The sequence below is a fragment of the Megachile rotundata genome, chromosome 4 (genome assembly GCF_050947335.1).
Source record: "Megachile rotundata isolate GNS110a chromosome 4, iyMegRotu1, whole genome shotgun sequence".
NCBI lineage: Eukaryota > Metazoa > Arthropoda > Insecta > Hymenoptera > Megachilidae > Megachile > Megachile rotundata.
Genome location: NC_134986.1, coordinates 18,901,336 through 18,920,747, shown reverse-complemented (window position 1 = coordinate 18,920,747; position 19,412 = coordinate 18,901,336). Strand labels below are relative to the sequence as shown.

General features: G+C 41.3%; 1 protein-coding gene across 3 annotated transcripts; it reads left to right on the top strand.

Annotated features, from left to right (window-relative positions):
• The first annotated feature begins 1,315 nt into the window (after positions 1 to 1,315).
• On the top strand, positions 1,316 to 18,872 carry LOC100881850 (nose resistant to fluoxetine protein 6). Of its 3 annotated transcripts, none has more exons than XM_076530321.1 (13): positions 1,316 to 2,722; positions 5,127 to 5,323; positions 5,745 to 5,953; positions 12,749 to 12,996; positions 13,144 to 13,314; positions 13,713 to 13,806; positions 13,872 to 13,991; positions 14,352 to 14,517; positions 15,475 to 15,650; positions 16,915 to 17,044; positions 17,248 to 17,565; positions 17,641 to 17,762; positions 17,887 to 18,872. In XM_076530321.1, the coding sequence occupies exons 1-13, from the start codon at positions 2,272 to 2,274 to the stop codon at positions 17,891 to 17,893; spliced, it is 2,409 nt and encodes an 802-aa protein (XP_076386436.1). In that variant the 5' UTR covers positions 1,316 to 2,271; the 3' UTR covers positions 17,894 to 18,872. The 3 variants fall into 3 exon arrangements, with proteins under 3 accessions (XP_076386436.1, XP_003699901.1, XP_012147066.1); XM_012291676.2 differs by having other exon boundaries at positions 1,318 to 2,722; positions 17,641 to 17,801; XM_003699853.3 differs by having other exon boundaries at positions 1,317 to 2,722; positions 17,641 to 18,872.
• Positions 18,873 to 19,412: the final 540 nt, after the last annotated feature.

Sequence of the window (19,412 nt, the reverse complement as noted above, 5' to 3'; positions counted from 1 at the left end):
ATACAAGTTGCTGTAGAATCCAGGTCCAGTAGCACGCGTTGATGCAACGCCTGACAATCTAGCCGTTGTCCATGCGGTGCGTAACGATTTACCGCGTGGCTAGATACCACGATCCCGGAACAGTGGCTGAACCACGAAAGCGTAATCAAGCTGACTCGTTCCAAGCACGGTACATAAAGCTCAAGTTGTCAAACTGTCAGCCATCTTTCTTGATGAAGAGAAAAGAAAGCAAAAGCGATTGCTGCAACAACGTTGGCTCGTCTCGCAATAAAGTCAACTCGAATCGAGGGTAAATTGCTTTCTCGTCGGTTCGAAGTCAATAAAACGGTACCTCGTGGAGATCCAGCTCCTGCTTCGTCGCGCATACCGGTTGGTACTCGCACGCGCGTAGAAAGCTCGGTTGCGTAACGAAACAACCGGATCTCCTCCCTTTCGAGCGTACCGCCGCGGTGATTTCCGCGCTGAACCGTTCGAAGGCCTGGTCGCCGAACGAATATGGCAAACAGCGACTGCGAAACGCTCGAGAAATTTGCTGAAATTTTTCAAGCTCTTCCGATCCGCGATACCTCGAACGCGCGCTCGTGGTTACGTAAACGTCCGACAAAAGTGAAAATTAATGACTCGATGTTCGCTACAGAGTTCAAAGGGCTTTCGCGAACCATGTTGCGAATGTTACGGCTTCTCTAACAACGAAACACGAGCCGTGTCATTTTTCGTTCATTTTTTGCTCGACAAATTTCATTCGTTCGATACTATCATTCTGTATGCGTAGTAGCTGTTAACTGTGACCACAAAGTGTATTAATTTCCTTTTTTCCTGTGTCAACATCGTTAAAATTCTGCCAACGAATCAAAGTAACAAACCGAAATGTTATTTAAGGAAACAAAGGAATTAAATCACGTAGACAAAACGCGTTGTTCGTTATGTTTATCGTTGCAAAAACAGAACCAAGATGAGAGTTAAACTACGCGTTCACCTCACACTGGCGCCATATTTTCGAGTCTCCTTGCGCGTAAAATTATTTACCCGTGAAATTACCGCAATCTAGAAGTTTATTGGCCATTTCCAAGCTCCACCGAAGTGTGCTGGTTTCTTGCGAAAATCACCGATGCTCGATGGTGTAATTATTATATGGGACGGTGTCGACCTTTAAACAGTCGCGTGTTTTTCAGGGTACGATTCTACGAATCGTGCATAGAAACGGAGAGTACCTTTTCTCTTCCTTAACGATGTTGGCAAAAGTCGGGAGGACATTAAATTTAATCACTGCTCGCGTAATGGCGTCTAGAAGGGTTCGTTGCGTCGCGAAATTAATGTTTATCGTTTGAAGCGAAATTCTGAATAATTTCTGATCAAACTGTTAATTTTTGTTTGCGCTCGAACGTTGCGAGTAAAAACGTGTCCGAAACCGTGCGAAAGAACAAAGATGAAAAATGAACGCGTAAAAAACGGTGTCGCAAGCATGTCCGAGGTTCGTGGAGAGTTGTACGGTAACGGAGACAGGTTTGTTCGTGGGGACGAAGAAGGAAATGCACTTACTACGTTAAAGTATATCGTCGAGAGAAAGGAGGAGCCAGGAGTTCGCGGGTAAGCGCGACTGCTTACTTTGATTCGCTTCATTCAGTGCGTGATCCTTAGCCACGTGTGTGGGTCCACTTTTGTCCTCGTTCGACGATAGTTCGATCTTTGCTCTGGTCCCGTCGTAACCGAGTATAATGGTTAAATGGCACAGGGGTAATCGAACAATTGTTACCGATTCTTTTACGGAATCGTGCACTCTAAATTATCTTCGAGATATCGATAACTAAGTATTTATTCGATGTTCGCGATCGAATCCAGTGGCTGGTGAAAAAAGGAAAGTGAATTCGTAAATAGAGAGTCTGCGGTAACGTTTGGGCTCGAGCCAACTATTCGTTTTACGTACTTGATCGTGGCCGACCATTCGAATAATTCACAGAATTACCTGTCAGAAGAGTTAAAAGGATGTCCGAGAGGTTCGCCGAGAAAAATCAATAATTTTCTAAGTGATTCTGGGCTAACTGGTTTAATTAACTGATAAGATTCGAATGTCCTTGCTCTTGGCGAGCACAGTTCAGAAGAAATTATAACGTTCAAAGTTTCTTTTCATGATTTTACAATATTATTAAAAGCACCTGCCGCATAATTTTCTGAGTTTAGATGCATTCGATTTACGACGCAAAGTGCTTCGTCTAATCGTTTTTAAAGAATAAGTGGGTCACGCTGATCCTACTCGAGGAAAGCATCTTTAAAATGACTCCGATATACTACTTATTGATATTAAGCAGTATCGTTGGCGCAACGATATCGAAGAACGAATCGAACATTCTGAGACTCGGTAAATCTCGAGAAAAATCATCGATTATCGCCGCCACGCCGAATTCGAACGAAACCGATCTCGTAGACGAGAAAGAGGCGTCGAAGGAACGGCGTCCGTTAATTGGATTCAGCAAGAACAATCCGGAACTCGATTGGAAGAACTATCTGCAACTGTTCGACGAGAAGGAAGAGGAACACAGAGATCTGGACGTCGATTTCATGAAAGAGAAGCTCGAGAAAACGGCGAACAGCATCCAATGGCTGGCGGATCTTTACGATCCTCTCAAGTGGGCTAGATTACCCGGTAAATTAGACGACGATTGCAGAAGAGACATGGAGTTCTTCTTGAAGTCTCTTCAGGATGGAAAATTGTGGGCCGCTAAGAGTGAGTACACAATGAAACTTGATCGAGTGCTACCGATTTACAAATTCCTGCAATTACTCCGGAGTTGCTTCATTCTCGAGAACTGTATCAGAAGCCTCCACATTCTTGCAGGTCCTTTTTCCTAATATTTTCCTACATTCTTCCTAGGTTCTACTGGAAACTCCTTCTTTAAGCTCTTCTCAGCCCAAAGCTGGCCAAACTTTTACGGACCAAAACTCGCTTTTGAAAATGTCAACTTTTCGCGAACCATTCGCATCAGAATACGCTATTCTCCAAAGTTTTAACGCCCCAAAGTTCCATTTTCTCGAACGGATTTTGCTGCCAACACCAAAGTGTTTTTAACTCGTGAATTATCCGTATAGAAAGTTCCTCGAAAATCGATGACCGCGCGGCTAATAACGACCCCGATGCTTGTCAACAAACGGAGGCAGGTTCAGAGAGCAAAGTACAACGAGTTGTTCGTGATCGACAAACAGTTAGCGCTCGCTTAAGTCTGTTTTAGAGAAATTCATGGTTCGCCAAGTTTCCGAGTGTCGTGTCGTTGGCAGACAACCTGCTCTTGCCAAATGCGTCATTACTTTGCGAAACTGCAATTTACCGCCTCGTAATAGCCGCCCTTCTCCCCTTCCAAACTCGTTCGTAGTTCTCCTTACAGGCTGCCCCTACACGCGCTTTATCATCGGAGCAAACGAACTTTCCAGCCCATTCCACCGAACAAATAATAACGTAATTGGAGGGTCACAATAGTAAACGGCGTAAATGTTGACAAACTGAAAAACGATGTGAATTTCCTGTAGAATATATTACAAAAAGTTGTAATCGTTAGAATAATTTATTTCGACAAAAAAATATTTCAAACAGAGTATAATCGTACGCGAAAGAGTGGGTTACTAATATTTTGAATAAAGTTTTGGTACTTTCACGCCGGTCATCGAGGAATTCAGGTCTCGCGTTAAAACTTTCACTAGCAAGCTGAACCCGCTGAAAATTTGATCAAATAATCCTTTCATATTTTTAACTTTTACTTATCATTTTCACGGTATATTCACTGTTCGTTATAATTTCAAGTACTTCGTACAAATAATTCTAATTACGTAGGCAAACATCGAGGATTGTCCATAAATATTCGAACGTCGCTGTCGATCGTTAAAAGTGCTAAGTTATTGTCGCTAAATCTACCTGTCGCAGACTACAAACTTGTTCGAGTCATTTCAAAATCGAAGATAAATACGTTTGACCGTCTATTCGAGTGTCTAACAAAGTTGTCGAAGAAAGTTTAAAACCTGAAAAGTTTCGACGTTATGAAATAAGTAGTTGGCTATTTGAGACGTTCGAAAAAGCTATCTGAAAATTCTATCGAACATTTAGCCTCTCTTCTTCGTTGCCGATCATTTGAACTTTAATTTGATCGTATATATTTGCAATCGAAACGAGCGTCAGGCAAATCGAAAAGTGCATTCGAGGGCCAGCTGTCACTCGATATCACCCACGGGTTACGCAATTGCCTTATTTCCATAAAGCATAGCATTCACCCGAGAACAGCGTGAAGCTTATTGCAGATTCATGTGTTTTCTGTACGCCGGAACTTCCAACGCTTTATATAATTTGATTTATCGAGAAACTGGTACAAATGCTAAACACCGTCCACTTCAAATATACCGAGTAATTAAATAGAAGCTACGAAGACACAATCCTACGGCTGTTTCTTAATTTAAATCCAGTTTATACCGCAAGTATTTTTATAAACGTTAACAACTCATGCTCACTTGCTTGCTTAATCGAGCGAGAACTCGAGTAAACTCAAATTCGATTTACATTTAACTAGAATCAACGAACACCGAGCTAATCGAATGAATTAAAGTAAGAAAAATTTTGTCGTTGACCCTGGCCGAGTTTACTCGATCGAACCTTTTAACAGATTATACCGCGTTTTCGTTCCTTAAATCCCAGACCATTTCTCTAGATATCATTTCTCCGACAGGCGAAAGACTCTCGTTTGCAAACTGAAGTACCTTCAATTTCGAACAGACATTTTAAATTTAAATTTGAAATCTCGTTCATTCAAGAACTAAAGTTCCCTTACCTTTCTCGAAGGGATCAGAGATGTAAAATTCCGTTCGTGAAATTTTTCTGGTGCTGGGTCGTCGTTACGTATGTCGGCGAACAACCACTTTCTCCATTCTTGCGGTGACCAGCCGGCCATTTACGTAACTGGCAATGAACCTTTACGCGACCAGATGTGGTCGCGTAACCCTCGAAAACCATGACTCTGACGATTCGGTGGAACCCTGCCGTTCAATTTTCTCAAACAATATTTCAAATTCGTTAACAACGCGAATCTATGGCACCTGTACGCTACCTAAATTGCTGGTACTAACCGTTTATTCGCGAATTCGATTTATAGTGTCGGACGCAAGCGGTCGATACTCTTCGCAATTCTATTTCGGAAACGGTTTCTGGTTGGGTTCGAGCACTCTTTGCAAGGAACTGAATGGAACCGATGGAAATATTGAATCGAACATCGACGACAGGCCACCTTATCCGGTGAAATTCCACGTGGCCAGGATAGCCCTCATTTTACCTAAGGAGATCGATTTATCCGTAAGTACACTTCGCTTCTGCTTCCACCCTCCTTTCCATTTTAACATAGATTGCCAGAGGGTAGATACGTTACGGATAATTACCGTCGTAGACTTAAACCTTAGTACGAGTACTCGGTATGCAAAAAAACGCGATTATAACAATATTAAAATTTGGCATTCGTAATTAATAAGTATAGACAATTACTCGTAAAACGTACAAGGAAAATAAGAAAGTTCAGATGGGGGAAAAAATAAATGAAAGGCAAGATCGGAAGTTCTCGGATCTCTTCGAACAACAGAAACTCGAGACAGAACCGGAAGGAAATGAAAGTTTAATTAGCCTTGAAATTGAATCTTCTATTTTTCGATGTAGCCTGTTGAAGTCAATTTAGAAAATATCTCAATGTCTCTTTTCCTGCGTGTAATCGTTTAATTTTCAGGAACGACAACTGTTCTTGGGTCTCTGTTTACCAGCTACTTGCGGTCACGTATCTCTGACCTCGATGCTAAGATCCAACGCGTATCGAGTCGAACTAGAAGGTAATTCGACTTATCGATCTGCGGGACCAAAAATTCGCGTCGTCTCGGTGAAACCTGTGCCTTCCAGCGATTACACCGCTTGGAACGATCCCAAGTTCTATGTCCTCTCGTAAGTAATGCAACCACTTTGTCTCTTTTTCGTTTTAACTCGCCACGAGAATCAAAGCTTTCTCGTTTTTCGAATAGATTTTTTATTACCGTGTTGTTGTTCCGAAGGATTAACTCGAAAACAATTGGTTTGTTGACCGGTGTGAGTAACTTCGTGCATCGAATAGTTTAAAGTTCGAATACTATATACACTACCGTATCCGGACACCAGCGAAATATGCATTCGCGTTGCATAAAAGTTATTCAGTATCTGCAACAGTAACTAAAATCGATTCTTTTTCTGCGAAGGTCAGAATACTGGAACGTTTTTCCATTGATAATTCTCGTTTGGAACTCATATCTCGATGGAAAAGAAGCTACAGACTAACTAAACCGAAACTGTCGAGTGCGTAGCGTTACCTCCATTCTTATCTCCATTGAGGGAACCTAAACATCTACCAACAGTTTACAAACGCTTGAAACATATCGAAGAACCCTCTGAATACGTTCTGCACCATAGAAATGAAACACAGTAGAAAGTAAAATTTTTTTAGAATCGAAAGCGTTTCATTAGATTCACAAATTTGGACTTTGTACTTCTGGACATGAATTTTACTTTCACACTTTCATTGTATAATTTGTACTCAAAACTTAATTCTATTACGTTACGACACCTCGAAAAAGATAATAATAATTATTACAAATGATATGATAACCCTAAATACCTTTCGTACAAAGTTCAACTGTGTTTTATGTAACGAAACCAGGATACTTATGGACGGTAGTGTAGGTCGGTGCAACTATCCCAATTTTCCGCGCAACATCCTAATTATTTTACCAGTCTGAAATAGAACAGTATCGAGTTGCCGTGAAAATCGGTATCAAAGGATTCGATAATGCACGAAAATACAGTCTCCTGCTCGAGTGCAGTTACGCGACCGGAATTTGCGCAACAGTTACGTTCACTTCGACAAATAAGCACGGAGAGTGGATCGTGTCCACGTAATTATGTGTCAAGATTCGCAACGTCGCGTTGGCCAGCTAACTGGTAACAATGTTGCAATCCTTTCTAACGTTTATTACGCAATTATAATCTCCGGGAATATTATTAACCAAATCAGATAAAACGACTAACACGACGAACGAGGAAAAACGGAGAATTCTGCGGATGATTTCCTGAATGTTCAGTAACGTTACGCGTTTACGTATCGTTCGAACGAAAGTGATTACGTATACACGTTGAAAAACAACACGTAAGCGAACAGACGTACGAGAGAAGTGCATCGATCTTGACTCCGTGTACGTGCGCTTATAATACCGCGTGTATCTCGTTGACTTTCTTCTTGCTGGGAGCAGCAGCCTTACGAAGGTTGATAATATACAGAGTGCCTCGGACAAAATGTATATCCTAAAATAAACGGTGATGGAACTTTTTTGATATTCCTTCGAGCTCTCTATGCTCTACTCTCGCTAACCCAAAGTTTAGACGTTAACTCCCGAGCTTAGACTTCACAGATTTTTCATCGAAAGAGTTGGTAACCTTTCTGAGGGTACCTGTACTTATAATAGTACTGATCGAATGTTTTCGTTAGAAATTGTGAAAGCGCATTTACTAATTCCCGCAACCTCGGCGAAGCTAATAACTATCGCGTATGATACGCACACGTTTCTTCGTTTCTACACTTTCTTCCGAGACGAAATTACTCCTTTTACGTAAAACCTCGTGTAAATTGATCGGCCAATGTGTTCCCCTCTCGTATTACAAAAACATTACCGGTAATTCGATATTACAACATTCCCTCGATGTAACGACAACAATAAAAAAACATATTATTTTGTCGCGGACGGTTTCTTGGAAAGAATGTTGCTACGTCCGCTCTACTTTCGAGAAATTGAAACGGAAAGACGTAAACATTAGTTGGTAAAAGGCGATCACTGTTTGGAACGCTGCTTCTGACCGTGTGAAAATATTTGCGATAGATTTTACTTCGCATCGAGAAACTCGTAGTAGACAGAGGTTTCCTTATTAAAATAATCATGGTAGAAGCTTCTATTTTAAATACGATGCTAGGTTTCGATGCTCCGACGTTGCCTGAATGTTACAGACGTTTCCCCAACTTCCGAACAAAGTTTTGACTTCCTCTGACGAACTTTGGCGAATTATACCCTTTGTCTTACAGTGCGTAGTCAAACTCGAAACACGATCTAACGGTTCAAACGGCAGAAATCTGAATTAAAATTAGTTGCAATTTCCATTACGATTTTCGTTGTTTCGACTTCATTTACTCTAACAGGTCGCGATTGCTAAGCAAACCGTAATTAGTACAATATCATTTGAGGCTCGTTAGCACCGAAACAACTGCCGTGACACAGAGTCAACGAAAAGAAACCACCGTACGCGAAACGAGAAATAAAGCGAAATGTTAAGCGAAGTATAATGGAAATCGTAAAAGTTCGCGGCGCTAATCGAAAAACTTTTATCGTAAACGTTTCAATTCCATCCACGAGGTGTGCCTCGTTAGGGTAGTTCCTATGCGAATTAACTTACAAGGTACAACTTTCCTCGAACCACCATTTACGTCGGTAATACCTGTAACCTAATAACAATACGAACGTTTGCACCTTGTCCGTCCTTGCACGCGATGTGTATTAAAATTATAACACCGTCATTCAAGTTTCAAGGCAAGCTACAATCTAATGTCCCGATTTGAACGAGACCGTTAAACATCGTTCACGTGCGTTAATGGGATCGTTCACTTTCCTTAAGATCTATCTTAAGGTCAGGGTTGTAAATCGTCGTTGAACTTCCTAATGATACTCGTTCAATGTTAAATTTCAAACAAAATAATTGTCAGATACGTTACAACGAACGTGAAAGATGAAATCACGAAACAAAACTGAAAAATATAGTAAGAGAGTTAATGAAAATTTGCAGAAGGTCTGAAGCGCTTCCAAGTAGTCTAATCGACGATTTCGTAAGTAAACACCGGAACAAGACACGAGCTGCTAAGTACTCTAACCGATAGGTACACTGACAAATTATAGAGTAAAGCACGAGCTTGTTAAATAGCCTAACCAGACGAGTCCACCGGCAGACCTCGAACGTAGAGATGTTCGAAATAGCCCTATTCGCGAGTCTATCGAAGCGTGCTTCGAGCTCGATAAGTAGTCTCTTCCTTCTTTCTGTTTCCTTACCTCTTTCCCACGTCGGTGTATTACCAAATAAAATCGGTAAACCGCATCGTGTGCAATACACAGAACGCTGGAACGCGTATCGACAAGCGAGTACCGTTCACACATGTGTCTCGAATGTATTACGCAAGATCGTAGAAAGGCTGAAAGCGTCGGCACGTGAAAGTAAGGTGGTCAGGCTATCGCGTGCATTCCAGTCGAACGCGAGTTTCGTACGATGCGCCTCTTCTTCGAATTGCAATGGGTCATCGAAGAGAAATCAGCCGGATGAAAAATTGCATCCTGATTAAATTGCATCGAAACTCGAGAACGGTATACTCGCGACACTGTGCACGGTTTTCTTCGATAAAACGTTGATTTCGTCGATTTGCACCTGTTCCGATTTCATTCCGCGAGTCATAGAGATCAAGATCGTTTCTCGGGGTATTGCATAAGACGGCACTGTCCGGTGTTGCAATTCTGCCGTTGCATAAAAACCGCGAGCTTCGGACAAACGTATCATTGAATAAGACGCGCGTACTTCATCGTTATGCTAAAGATCCGAGAAGATTTGCAATGCAAATCGCGTCCATAAATGAGCAAATTTAATTGAATAAGAATGAAAGAAACAGACCGCGAACGAACTCTAAAACTATACGCGCTATCTTCGTATACATTGTGGTTAGGTAATTTAAATTTATGAATAACATTATACGCAAACTTCCACCGTGTCCTCCATTGAGAAGGATAACGTCTATAAATTTTCATTCGCGAGCGTTAACCGTTAAAGTAAGAAAAAGTACGTCGCGGAGTATTTGAAAAACTGATCCTCTCTTTTCTCGATATTCAAACGCTTTCAAACACAAATTATACTAAAAGATTACTTTCTCTTACGAATCGAAGTATAGATAAAGAGAATACACGCGGTTTCTCGCGATGCTTCTTCGAGCCGACTTCGCCTGACCTGTTCGCGCTTCAGGGATACTCGGTGCAATTTGCGGATAAATTGAAAATTTGTACCGTCACGTCTCCGGGGAATCCAAGAAGAGTTAAATAAGAGCATACTGGGTGTTTCCGAGCGTAAACGTCAAAGTATAGCCGCTAAAGAAGCAAACGTTTCGTTATCGACGAGTTATATCGCGTAATCGCACAGTCTACAATAGAGCCCGCGAAGTTGTTCGACCGACGACGCAAAAACAATCTATTGTATCGAACGAAGCGCATCCGCGACATTAATCGAACGTTCGAAAGCTAAGTCTAAGATCGCACCTTGTATAAGAATGATCTTTCAGACCGGAAGTAATTTTCCACGAACACGAATCCAAGTTACCTTTCAACCTCGAGCCGATTGCTTGAAACTTTTCCGGACACCTTAATTCCCCTTTCCCTTTCGCTTTTTTCTCGACCAGCCTTTGCCATCGTTCGAACGAAATTGAAGCACAAGCTTGAAAAAAGAAGAGGACGCGCAAAGATCACGGAAAATGCAAATAAGCCTAGGAATAATTTCGATGGCGCAACTTTTTATCGCGGCTGCTTTCCATTCGTTTCACGGCTGCGAAGAATCTTGGCGAATGGGCCGGCATTAAAACCGAAGAAGAAAAACTTGTCCTCTGTTTTATTCTCGGCCTGTGTCTCGCGATTCGCGTTCAACGTTTCGCCAGCTTAGCGAAACGCTAACTTCTTGCCCGTTGTTTCGCGCTCACCGCCAGAATAACTTAAGGTATCTGTGACTAAGGTTTTGCCGTAAGACGATTACGGCCAACCGCAGGCTTTTTAGTTTATCTGCTTACGATTTGCGTAATGCGGACTACTAACTTCTTACTTCGACCTCGAATCCAATATCAATATCGAACTTTACCGTATTTCTGTGAATCTTCAACGAGCACGAATATCGCTACAAGACGAATACGGTGCGTCGTCGAGCTCGGCAAATGATCCAGGATGCGCACATTCGTTGTCTATTGTATCAGATAATCTAGGATGCACATGGTGCATTGTCGGTTATATTAAACAGAGTGAAACACACACGTTGTGGATTATGATAAACAAATGGGATAGGATATTCGCTGTAAGACGTACAGGATGTATCATTGATTACGGTAGACAATGCGAGACGCGCCGTGGAGTGTATCAAACAGATAGTATGAGACGTATACGCTGCTTTGTCAACAATATCTACTAATATTAGATGGCTTAATTCATTAGATAACATACGAAATGATATTCGTTTCGAACGGCAACTTTCCACGAGAAAGTAAATATCTTACCTGTTCGTGTCTTACATTTTTTCGGTTTTCAGTTTTCGTTGTTCATAAAATTTTGTTGAAAAGATTTAAAGACGACCAGTATTTATTCCCCACTTTCTCTCCATAAGACCATATTACGTGGTTAATTAAGAAAGTTAAGCAACAAGATAAATCATTGTTCTCAACGGAGCGCAATGGACTATACTGTCCAAACGAGAAACCGCTTATTACGATAATAATTTACGAAATTTATATATTTACGAAACGGTAGATTTTTTGCTGCAACGATTCGATCGTTACGGTAAATGAAAAGTCGATCTTAACAACAAACGATTCGATAGGATGCCCCGATTTCTTAAAAATTATCCTGTCAAGTTATCAGGAATTTCGTCGTGGCTTTCCAGCGTCTGATATCTGGTCAACACGCTTTTGAAGCGTGATACAATATTTTAGAAAAGATCTTCGATACCGTACACGCATCGAGGGATAAAGAACACCCGCTCGTTCCGACTTCTCAGAATTCCAATTTATATGGGGACACTACCTGACTACGAAGTATTATTTATTAGAGCAATGATTAATAGGATTTCTCGATGATCGATTTATCTCCCGATGGTAATTAATCAAAGCAAAGGGGACAACCCTGCGAACGAACCGTGAACTTGCCGGTAATCTGGGCCGTGATTTCTGTCATAGAAACTCGCGTACAGAATCGCGCGTGCTAACAGAAATAACCCAATTATCGAAAACAGATGGGACGTTATTAATTTAGAAGGATATATTATACATATACGTATATCCACGGCTATTCGTGCCCGAACGAAACCGCGCGTAATATATTCGATATTATTATGAACGAATCGAAGAGTATTCGCGTTTGTCAATTTTCGGCTAATCGCTCAACCCGAACAACGGAATTTCGCGAAAGAATCGCATTAAATATGAAATGCGACGCGGAAAGTGCCGCGTTTTATCATGTTAATTTAAGAGCGCTTTAGTTGCTACTATTAATTTTACGTTTTAATATCCGCTTTAATGTCCCGCTTTACCTCGTACTTGCTCCATTCGCTTGGAAACTGGGAGCAAACATAGAGCACCGGCGTAAAAAGTTCTTCTATTAAAACTGTTCAGACAATAAACGCGGTTTGGCGTAATTAATTTGTTCTCTCCAAGCGATACAAATACACGACTTTTCCGAGAGCTTTCCGGTAAAACACGAAAAGAACCTGACGTAAGTCTGGGCGAACCTCTAGGTGACTGATTGTAGAGTAAACCGCGTAGAATTTCGAAAGAGCCTAACCCAGACACTTCGTCTCTTAGATTTCCTTTTAACAAAAGATACTGCACGAGTGTACAATCTTCCTAAAATCCCCTGTAATTTATCGTCGGTGATATTTCAGAGGAATCGGAGGCACGATACTGTTCCTCATGGTGTGTGCCACGATATACGAGTACAGAACACTGCCAAACATCGGCGATGTGGAGTCGTCGAGCGTATCGAATAACAACGAGAGGCTCAGCAATTTTTCCAATAAAAATCTGAATCCAGAGCACGCGACGGGTCAAGAGAACGGCGAAGAGCTGATCGAGAAAGGAAAAAGTTTGCAGAAGGATTTGCCCGATCTGTCGAAAAAGGAGGACAAACGAGGTAGAAATTATATCGCACCGATATATTCGAGCTAATATCTTTCAAATAATTTCCCTTAAGGAAACATCCTTATCAAGAGATAAGGATACGCTTACCTCGAACTATGCGAAACGATCATTTCTCTTTTTCACGGTGATTCTGTTACAGGATTCTGGCTGACGTGTCTGACAGCGTTCAATCCTATCGCGAACGGAAGCAAAATCCTCAGCACAGAGCCTGCGGCCAGAGATAGTCTGACTTGTTTGCACGGGTTAAGGGTGCTCTCTCTCGGTTGGGTGGTTATGGTGCACACCTATCTGCAGGTCTACTCCATTGCCGGTAAGGGTTACTTCGCTTTCAAAGGACAAGGTTAGCACGCACGGTTACACACGAAATTAATCAACGTTGGGTATTCTCTTCACCGTCGATAATCGACGAACGTAATCGGCAAAGGAGATCTTGACAACGATTGCGATTGCGAACTTTTTGCTTTGCTAACAATTTCGATAGTCTTACCTTACCGTAAGTACGATATCGATTTTTTCGTCGATACGATTCGAAGTCCAATTAAAGCATTTCACTTTCTATCTACAGTTCCTCGCCTAATCTGTACAAACGTATTGTGATATAACAAGATGTACCTTTTCCTGATCCACCGTAATCGAGCCTTAGAGCGAACCGAGTGAAACTTTCACTGATAACTTCGAGATGATGACTTTCTGTGTCGTGATTTACAGAGAACAAGACCCTACGCACGGTGACCGAGAGGAACTTTATGTTCCAAACGATCAGCAACGCTACCTTCTCCGTCGACACCTTCTTCTTCATCAGGTAACTTATAAACGAACAATCGTCCGAGTTCTAAGAAGGATTTTCACTGAATCGACATTTTTCAGCGGATTACTGGTTACGATCTTGTTCTACCGATCATCCGGGAGCTTGAAAAACGACAAGGAAAATTACACGAAGACTTGCTTCAACAAATTTGTAATCATGATCGTCTACAGATTTATCAGGTATACGGAGCTGAGATTGTAACGTTTTATTCGGGCAAGAATAAAGTCGGAAAGTTTCGAAAACTCGTATCTTAAAGAGAAAATGAACGTTCAATTTTTCACTTCGATATAGAAACTTGTTCGAAACTTTTGAAGAGTGCAGAACTTTTTGACAAATAGTCGAAGCTATTAAAAGTAATCCCGTTGTTTAAACGTAAAATCGAAAATTCCGTTTCGCGAAGAAGCGACGCAAACAGAGTTCGATCGAAATATAAATTTGGCACGAGGTTGTTCGATCGATGATATGGAGAAACGTCGAGCAAACAAAGGACACGACGCGATCATAACCGCACTGACCTCTTTCAATTTCCTTTTACCAAGATTGACGCCGGCGTACCTCTTTGTTCTGGGGATAAACGAGATCGCCATAAAGCACACGATATCAAGGACAGTGTTCTCGCCAACGATCATCGATCACTTGACCTGCGAGAAATTCTGGTGGAGAAACGCCCTCTACGTTAGCTCGTTGTATCCTCGCGAGGAAATGGTAAGAACAAGCTTTACCCCTTCAGGAAACGTAGTTTCGTGTTTGTTACTCTCTCGTGAACGATGTCCCATAAATTAGTACGGATTACCAGAAATTGTCCTAAATGGGAGTAATAAAGAGTTGGGTAAATACTGTTCGAGACGATAACTCGAATCGAAAGAAGGCGACGGGAAAGATTCGGAAGTGCGGGTCGGCATAATCGGAGCGTAAAGACAATTAAATCAAAGGATAACGATGCACTCGAAGTAGCGGATGCGGTGGAATTTCTAACAGGAAGTACGAATGGCGGTGGCTCGGATGGGCGACGCCGTCGGGCTCTCGATCGTTTTCCAATAATTAATTCTACGATTCGGAGAAAGTTCGAAAACGACGAGAAAGCGCGCCACGTTCGATCCTGCTCGAAATCAATTTTCATTTTTCAATTATCATTCTTTTATAACGCGCCACTGAACCCTATTATGAATTTAATCTCGTGAAATAATTAAAAACGGAAATACGAGGAGAAAATCGATTCGGCGTTATTTTTTATAGTATAATCTAATGGCTATTCCTATCGTAGCAGTCGATGCTCTAGAACGCGTTTAACAACCTTTGTTTTCGTTTAAACGATAAATCTCATGACAATCGACTACCGATTCGATGTTTATTGCATCCACCGTTTGTGAAAGCGGGAAAATCATTGGGCTGCGAATGCGTCGATTGAACAGCTGTTATCGTCAAGCCGTCACGATGTTCGTCGAAGCCCATAAAACGTTATCAAAACGACTCCCGCTTGATCAAAATCATGGGCTAATATAGTTTGATGTTTGATCCATTAGCTCCACGCCTTTTCCCGAGTATAGATTTTTCCGTGGGCCGAGCGTTTTCCGATACTTTCGCCGTTTCGACCTAATCCAAGTTCGTTGAACCACTGCCAAATGCAATTATCCAACGAGTGAACGATTAATAATTTTCCAGTGTATGCTGTGGAGCTGGTACATGGCAAACGACACGCAGTTTTACGTCCTCGGAATATTTTTGCTTCTTCTGTCCATCAAATACACGAAGGCGATCGCTGCCGCTGTTCTACTCGTCATCGTCTCGTCGTGGTTCACCACCTTTTCTATCGCCTATGCCAACGACTACGTTGCCAGGTAACTTACCTTTCTACTCGATTTGTTTTCTCGTAATTAACGCGTCGATCGACTAATGAAAACCGGTGTAGCAATTATTTCGAGCATGCTGATACAATTTTTTAATAGAAAATGGTATTCCCGCGTTGTGTTGCTACGAGTTTCATGACCAAGCACCGCGCGATGGAATAAAACGGGATCAATATAAATCCCGATGTACATATAAACTGAAATATTTCTAAACAGAGCGATCCGGAGCAAACGAAATTGAATGGGATGCTTCCTATGGATATTGATCTTTAAAATTCTACGAGCTTCGGCGTAGAAATCGGTGGACAATTTTAGTTTTACGTCTTTATAGTTCCAAATCATAATTCTGTTAAAACAGGTTCTCTTTGCTGAAAATAAACACAAAAGGTGCGCAGAAAATAATCAGAAAAAATTGCGGAAATTAAAATTTGAATTTTTTAAGCCAATGTCTCGGTTTCGTTCTTTTTCAAGGCTTCTAGAAACGGTAGAAGATCGTGCTATGGGAATATTCGACAAATTTTTACTCGGTTTTCTGCGCTTTCTGGACTATTTCGTCCCGATACGCGTTAAATGCGTTTCATCAACGCGCCACGGTACATCTCTGCCCGCAGAAATAAAGAGCCTACAGTTAATGTAGCATCGATGTAGGAAAATTGTGGAAAAACGTAAATCTCGATGGAATTTGCGAGCTAATAGTCGACTAGTAAAAAAAATAAAATGCAGAATGCATGGGAGTGCAACTACAAAGTAATACGACGTTTATAAAGAATTAACAAAAAAATATTTCAAATATTTTAATTGCATGTATGCAAATACCGTTCTACTTTGCCTCTGTTTAATATTAAACTTTCTGCGGTTTTTTCTCCTTCTTTTGCGCGGCGTGCGTTCGTTGTCGGGAATAAATAACTTGTTCGTTTATCGAGTGAAAAAAAGAAACAAGCTGCGCGATGTCTTTTTTTATTGCGTATAACCCGGTTTCTACGTAATTAGATTCTGTGTGAAAAAATATAACGAAACAATTTTTTCGAAGTTTAATTCCTAGACTCGCGGAGGCGAAATAAAGAATGTTTGGAGAACGGTAAACGTTTCGTTTAACTTGCAAATAGAATTTACGCGCGCCGGCAAACTACGCGTTGTTCCTCCGAAAAATCAAATAAATTAATTCCGTAATTCCTATGTGGTACAATTTTTCCTCGCGTCAAAAATTTTACAACGGTTTTGCACGAGACGTAATTTTCTCTGTTTACCTTTACAGGATCCAAACGCCGTTTGCCCTTTTCGACGAATTGTACGACAAACCCTGGCTGAGGGCGGGTCCTTACTTTGTCGGCGTAATCACGGGTTACATTCTGTTTAAAACGAACTGCAAATTGAAATTACCTGTGGTAAGTGCGCTATCCTGAGTGCATTAACCTACATTCGTTCGAGAGAACCGAACGCAAATACATAGTTGCTCAGAGACGGTTACCCAAGGTATCGTCTTCTAAGTGGCGGATATAATCGAATTGAATCGCGGCGCGTCGAACCGATACGAATAGTAAAAAAGACCGTAACCGTCAAATGTCAAATATATATATAACTGTTCCAGATTGCGCGATTGATCGGTTGGATATTGTCTACGGCCGTAATGTTTTCGCTGGTTTACGGCCTATACCCCGGAAATTTAACGGTGACAGTAAGTTCCGTGTACGTAGCCTTAGGGCACACAGCCTGGGCAATGGGGGTGTCCTTCATCGTGATTCAATGCTGCACCGGCTCGGCCAAAATGATCGACAGCCTGTTGTCACTCAGGCTGATGTATCCGCTCTCGCGGTTGACTTACTGCGCTTACTTGGTGCATCCTATCATCATGATGGTCAACGCAACAAAGATGGATGGCCCTTTACACCTTCATAACGATATCGTGGTAAGAATCCAATCGATCGGAACATCGCGAAAATACCGATCCGACGCATTAATCGCAATCTTTCGTTCACCACAGTTGATCCTGTACTTCGGCAATCTGGTCGCCTCTTATTTGATATCGTTCTGCGTGTCCATCGCGCTCGAGGCGCCTGTAGTCAATCTGTTGAAGATTGCTTTTACCTCGAAGAAAAGGATCAGGTAGAGAAAGATCGAACGTGGTGTATCTCGCGATCGATGGTGAATAATGGCCTTTATGATACCATTTTCGCAATAGATACTCTCCATTCAGCGAAGGGTATTATCGATTTCGTGCTTTTCTCAGGAAATAATCGCGGCCCACTAACAAAGGGAAATGGTACGGGCCAGATATTTTCCGATGAAACTACAAACCTCCTTTCGTGGTTCCATTCTCCTCGATGCTGTTACATTCGACGTAAACTGGATCTCACGGTTTCTTCTTGTCTGGCTGCGTCGTCGATGCGTACGCGATTTCTACCGTTACCGATGATTGCAAGACTTCGACTACGAAACGTAAGATACGCTATGTTAGAGCTCAGCGAGCGGAAATTCACTATAGGACGTAGATATACTTTTGACCTATTAACGAAAATCAAATGCAGATCGATCCAAAGCCGCATTTCGAATTTGTATTCGCAGCAAATAGATACGGTTAATCGGCCCGAGTTGGCTGCGCGGTAACCAGAGCCTAATGCTAATACAAGCACGTGCATTCCTGCATTGCCAATCTAATTCGCATGTAGCCTTCTGTAGCTCCTACGAGTACATCGATTAAATTCTATTCGAATATTTCTTCATACTCGAATAAAATTAATAGGATAATGATTACATAAATTCCCTTTAAAATTGTAATTCCATGTAATTACTGAAAGGGCAGAAAATTCATCCTAATTTTGCCTCGAAATTAACGTTTAACAAAATGCGATCTACAGTTATAGAACTATAAATTATATTATTATATAAAGCAACTTGCGTAAATTTCATCGTTTGTATAAAATTTAATCAAATAACTCTTTCAGCGATACAAAATTTAGGTGTACATATTTTACCAAGTATAAGTTTTACAAATGTATAGAACTAAATATAAGCTCGAATAAAAATTTACTACAAATATTAAAAAACTCGTAATTATTACGATGCGTAACGATTGCCCTAATTAACAGGTAATGAATATAGGCGATATACGAAAGAAAATTGGATTTATTAAGTAATATAATGCATGGAAATGAGATTCGATAAACTTGTAACAATCGATAACCTGTAAAGTACATTAGCGACGAAAACGATTATTGTTCACCAGTTTCATGCTCTTCGTCTCTCCGAATCACATCGTAGCACGAACAATGGAAAATACGAACAAACGCAATATATTTATCGGCCATATAAATTTGACCAGATCGAAAATTATAGACTCGTTTTATCCCTTTTAGAACGATACGACTGCATATAAGTTGAAAGAAAATTTCTGTAAAACGGTCAGACAATTTTATTCGGAGCATAGGTAATTGTTCGAAGCGAAAAGATCGAAAAATGCAATTTCGAACGAACATATCGTAAAGAACTTCGCTGTAAAAATGATGGCAACTCGATTTTCGGTGGCCCAACATTCGCTCGATAGAAGCGTAATCGGAATAGATAGGATTCTGGTGATTTCGCGGTTATGCGATATCAGTTCCGAGTATGCAGAAAGGAGCGTGCTTTGTCGCGGATGCCAGCGGCTTTCGCGCGGTGACGAGACACAGGAACGTCAACTCAAGCGATGGAAGCGGAAGACGGACACGCGATAACGTAATTCTGTTACCTGAACACGTCGTTTGCGAAATCGATACC

Bases quoted from the DNA above. Each gene is read 5' to 3' on its own strand.
- LOC100881850 (XM_076530321.1), top strand. From the start codon at position 2,272: ATGACTCCGATATACTACTTATTGATATTAAGCAGTATCGTTGGCGCA. The intron at 14,518-15,474 runs GTAAGAACAAGC...ATAATTTTCCAG, and splicing joins TGTATCCTCGCGAGGAAATG to TGTATGCTGTGGAGCTGGTA. The intron at 15,651-16,914 runs GTAACTTACCTT...TTACCTTTACAG, and splicing joins GCCAACGACTACGTTGCCAG to GATCCAAACGCCGTTTGCCC.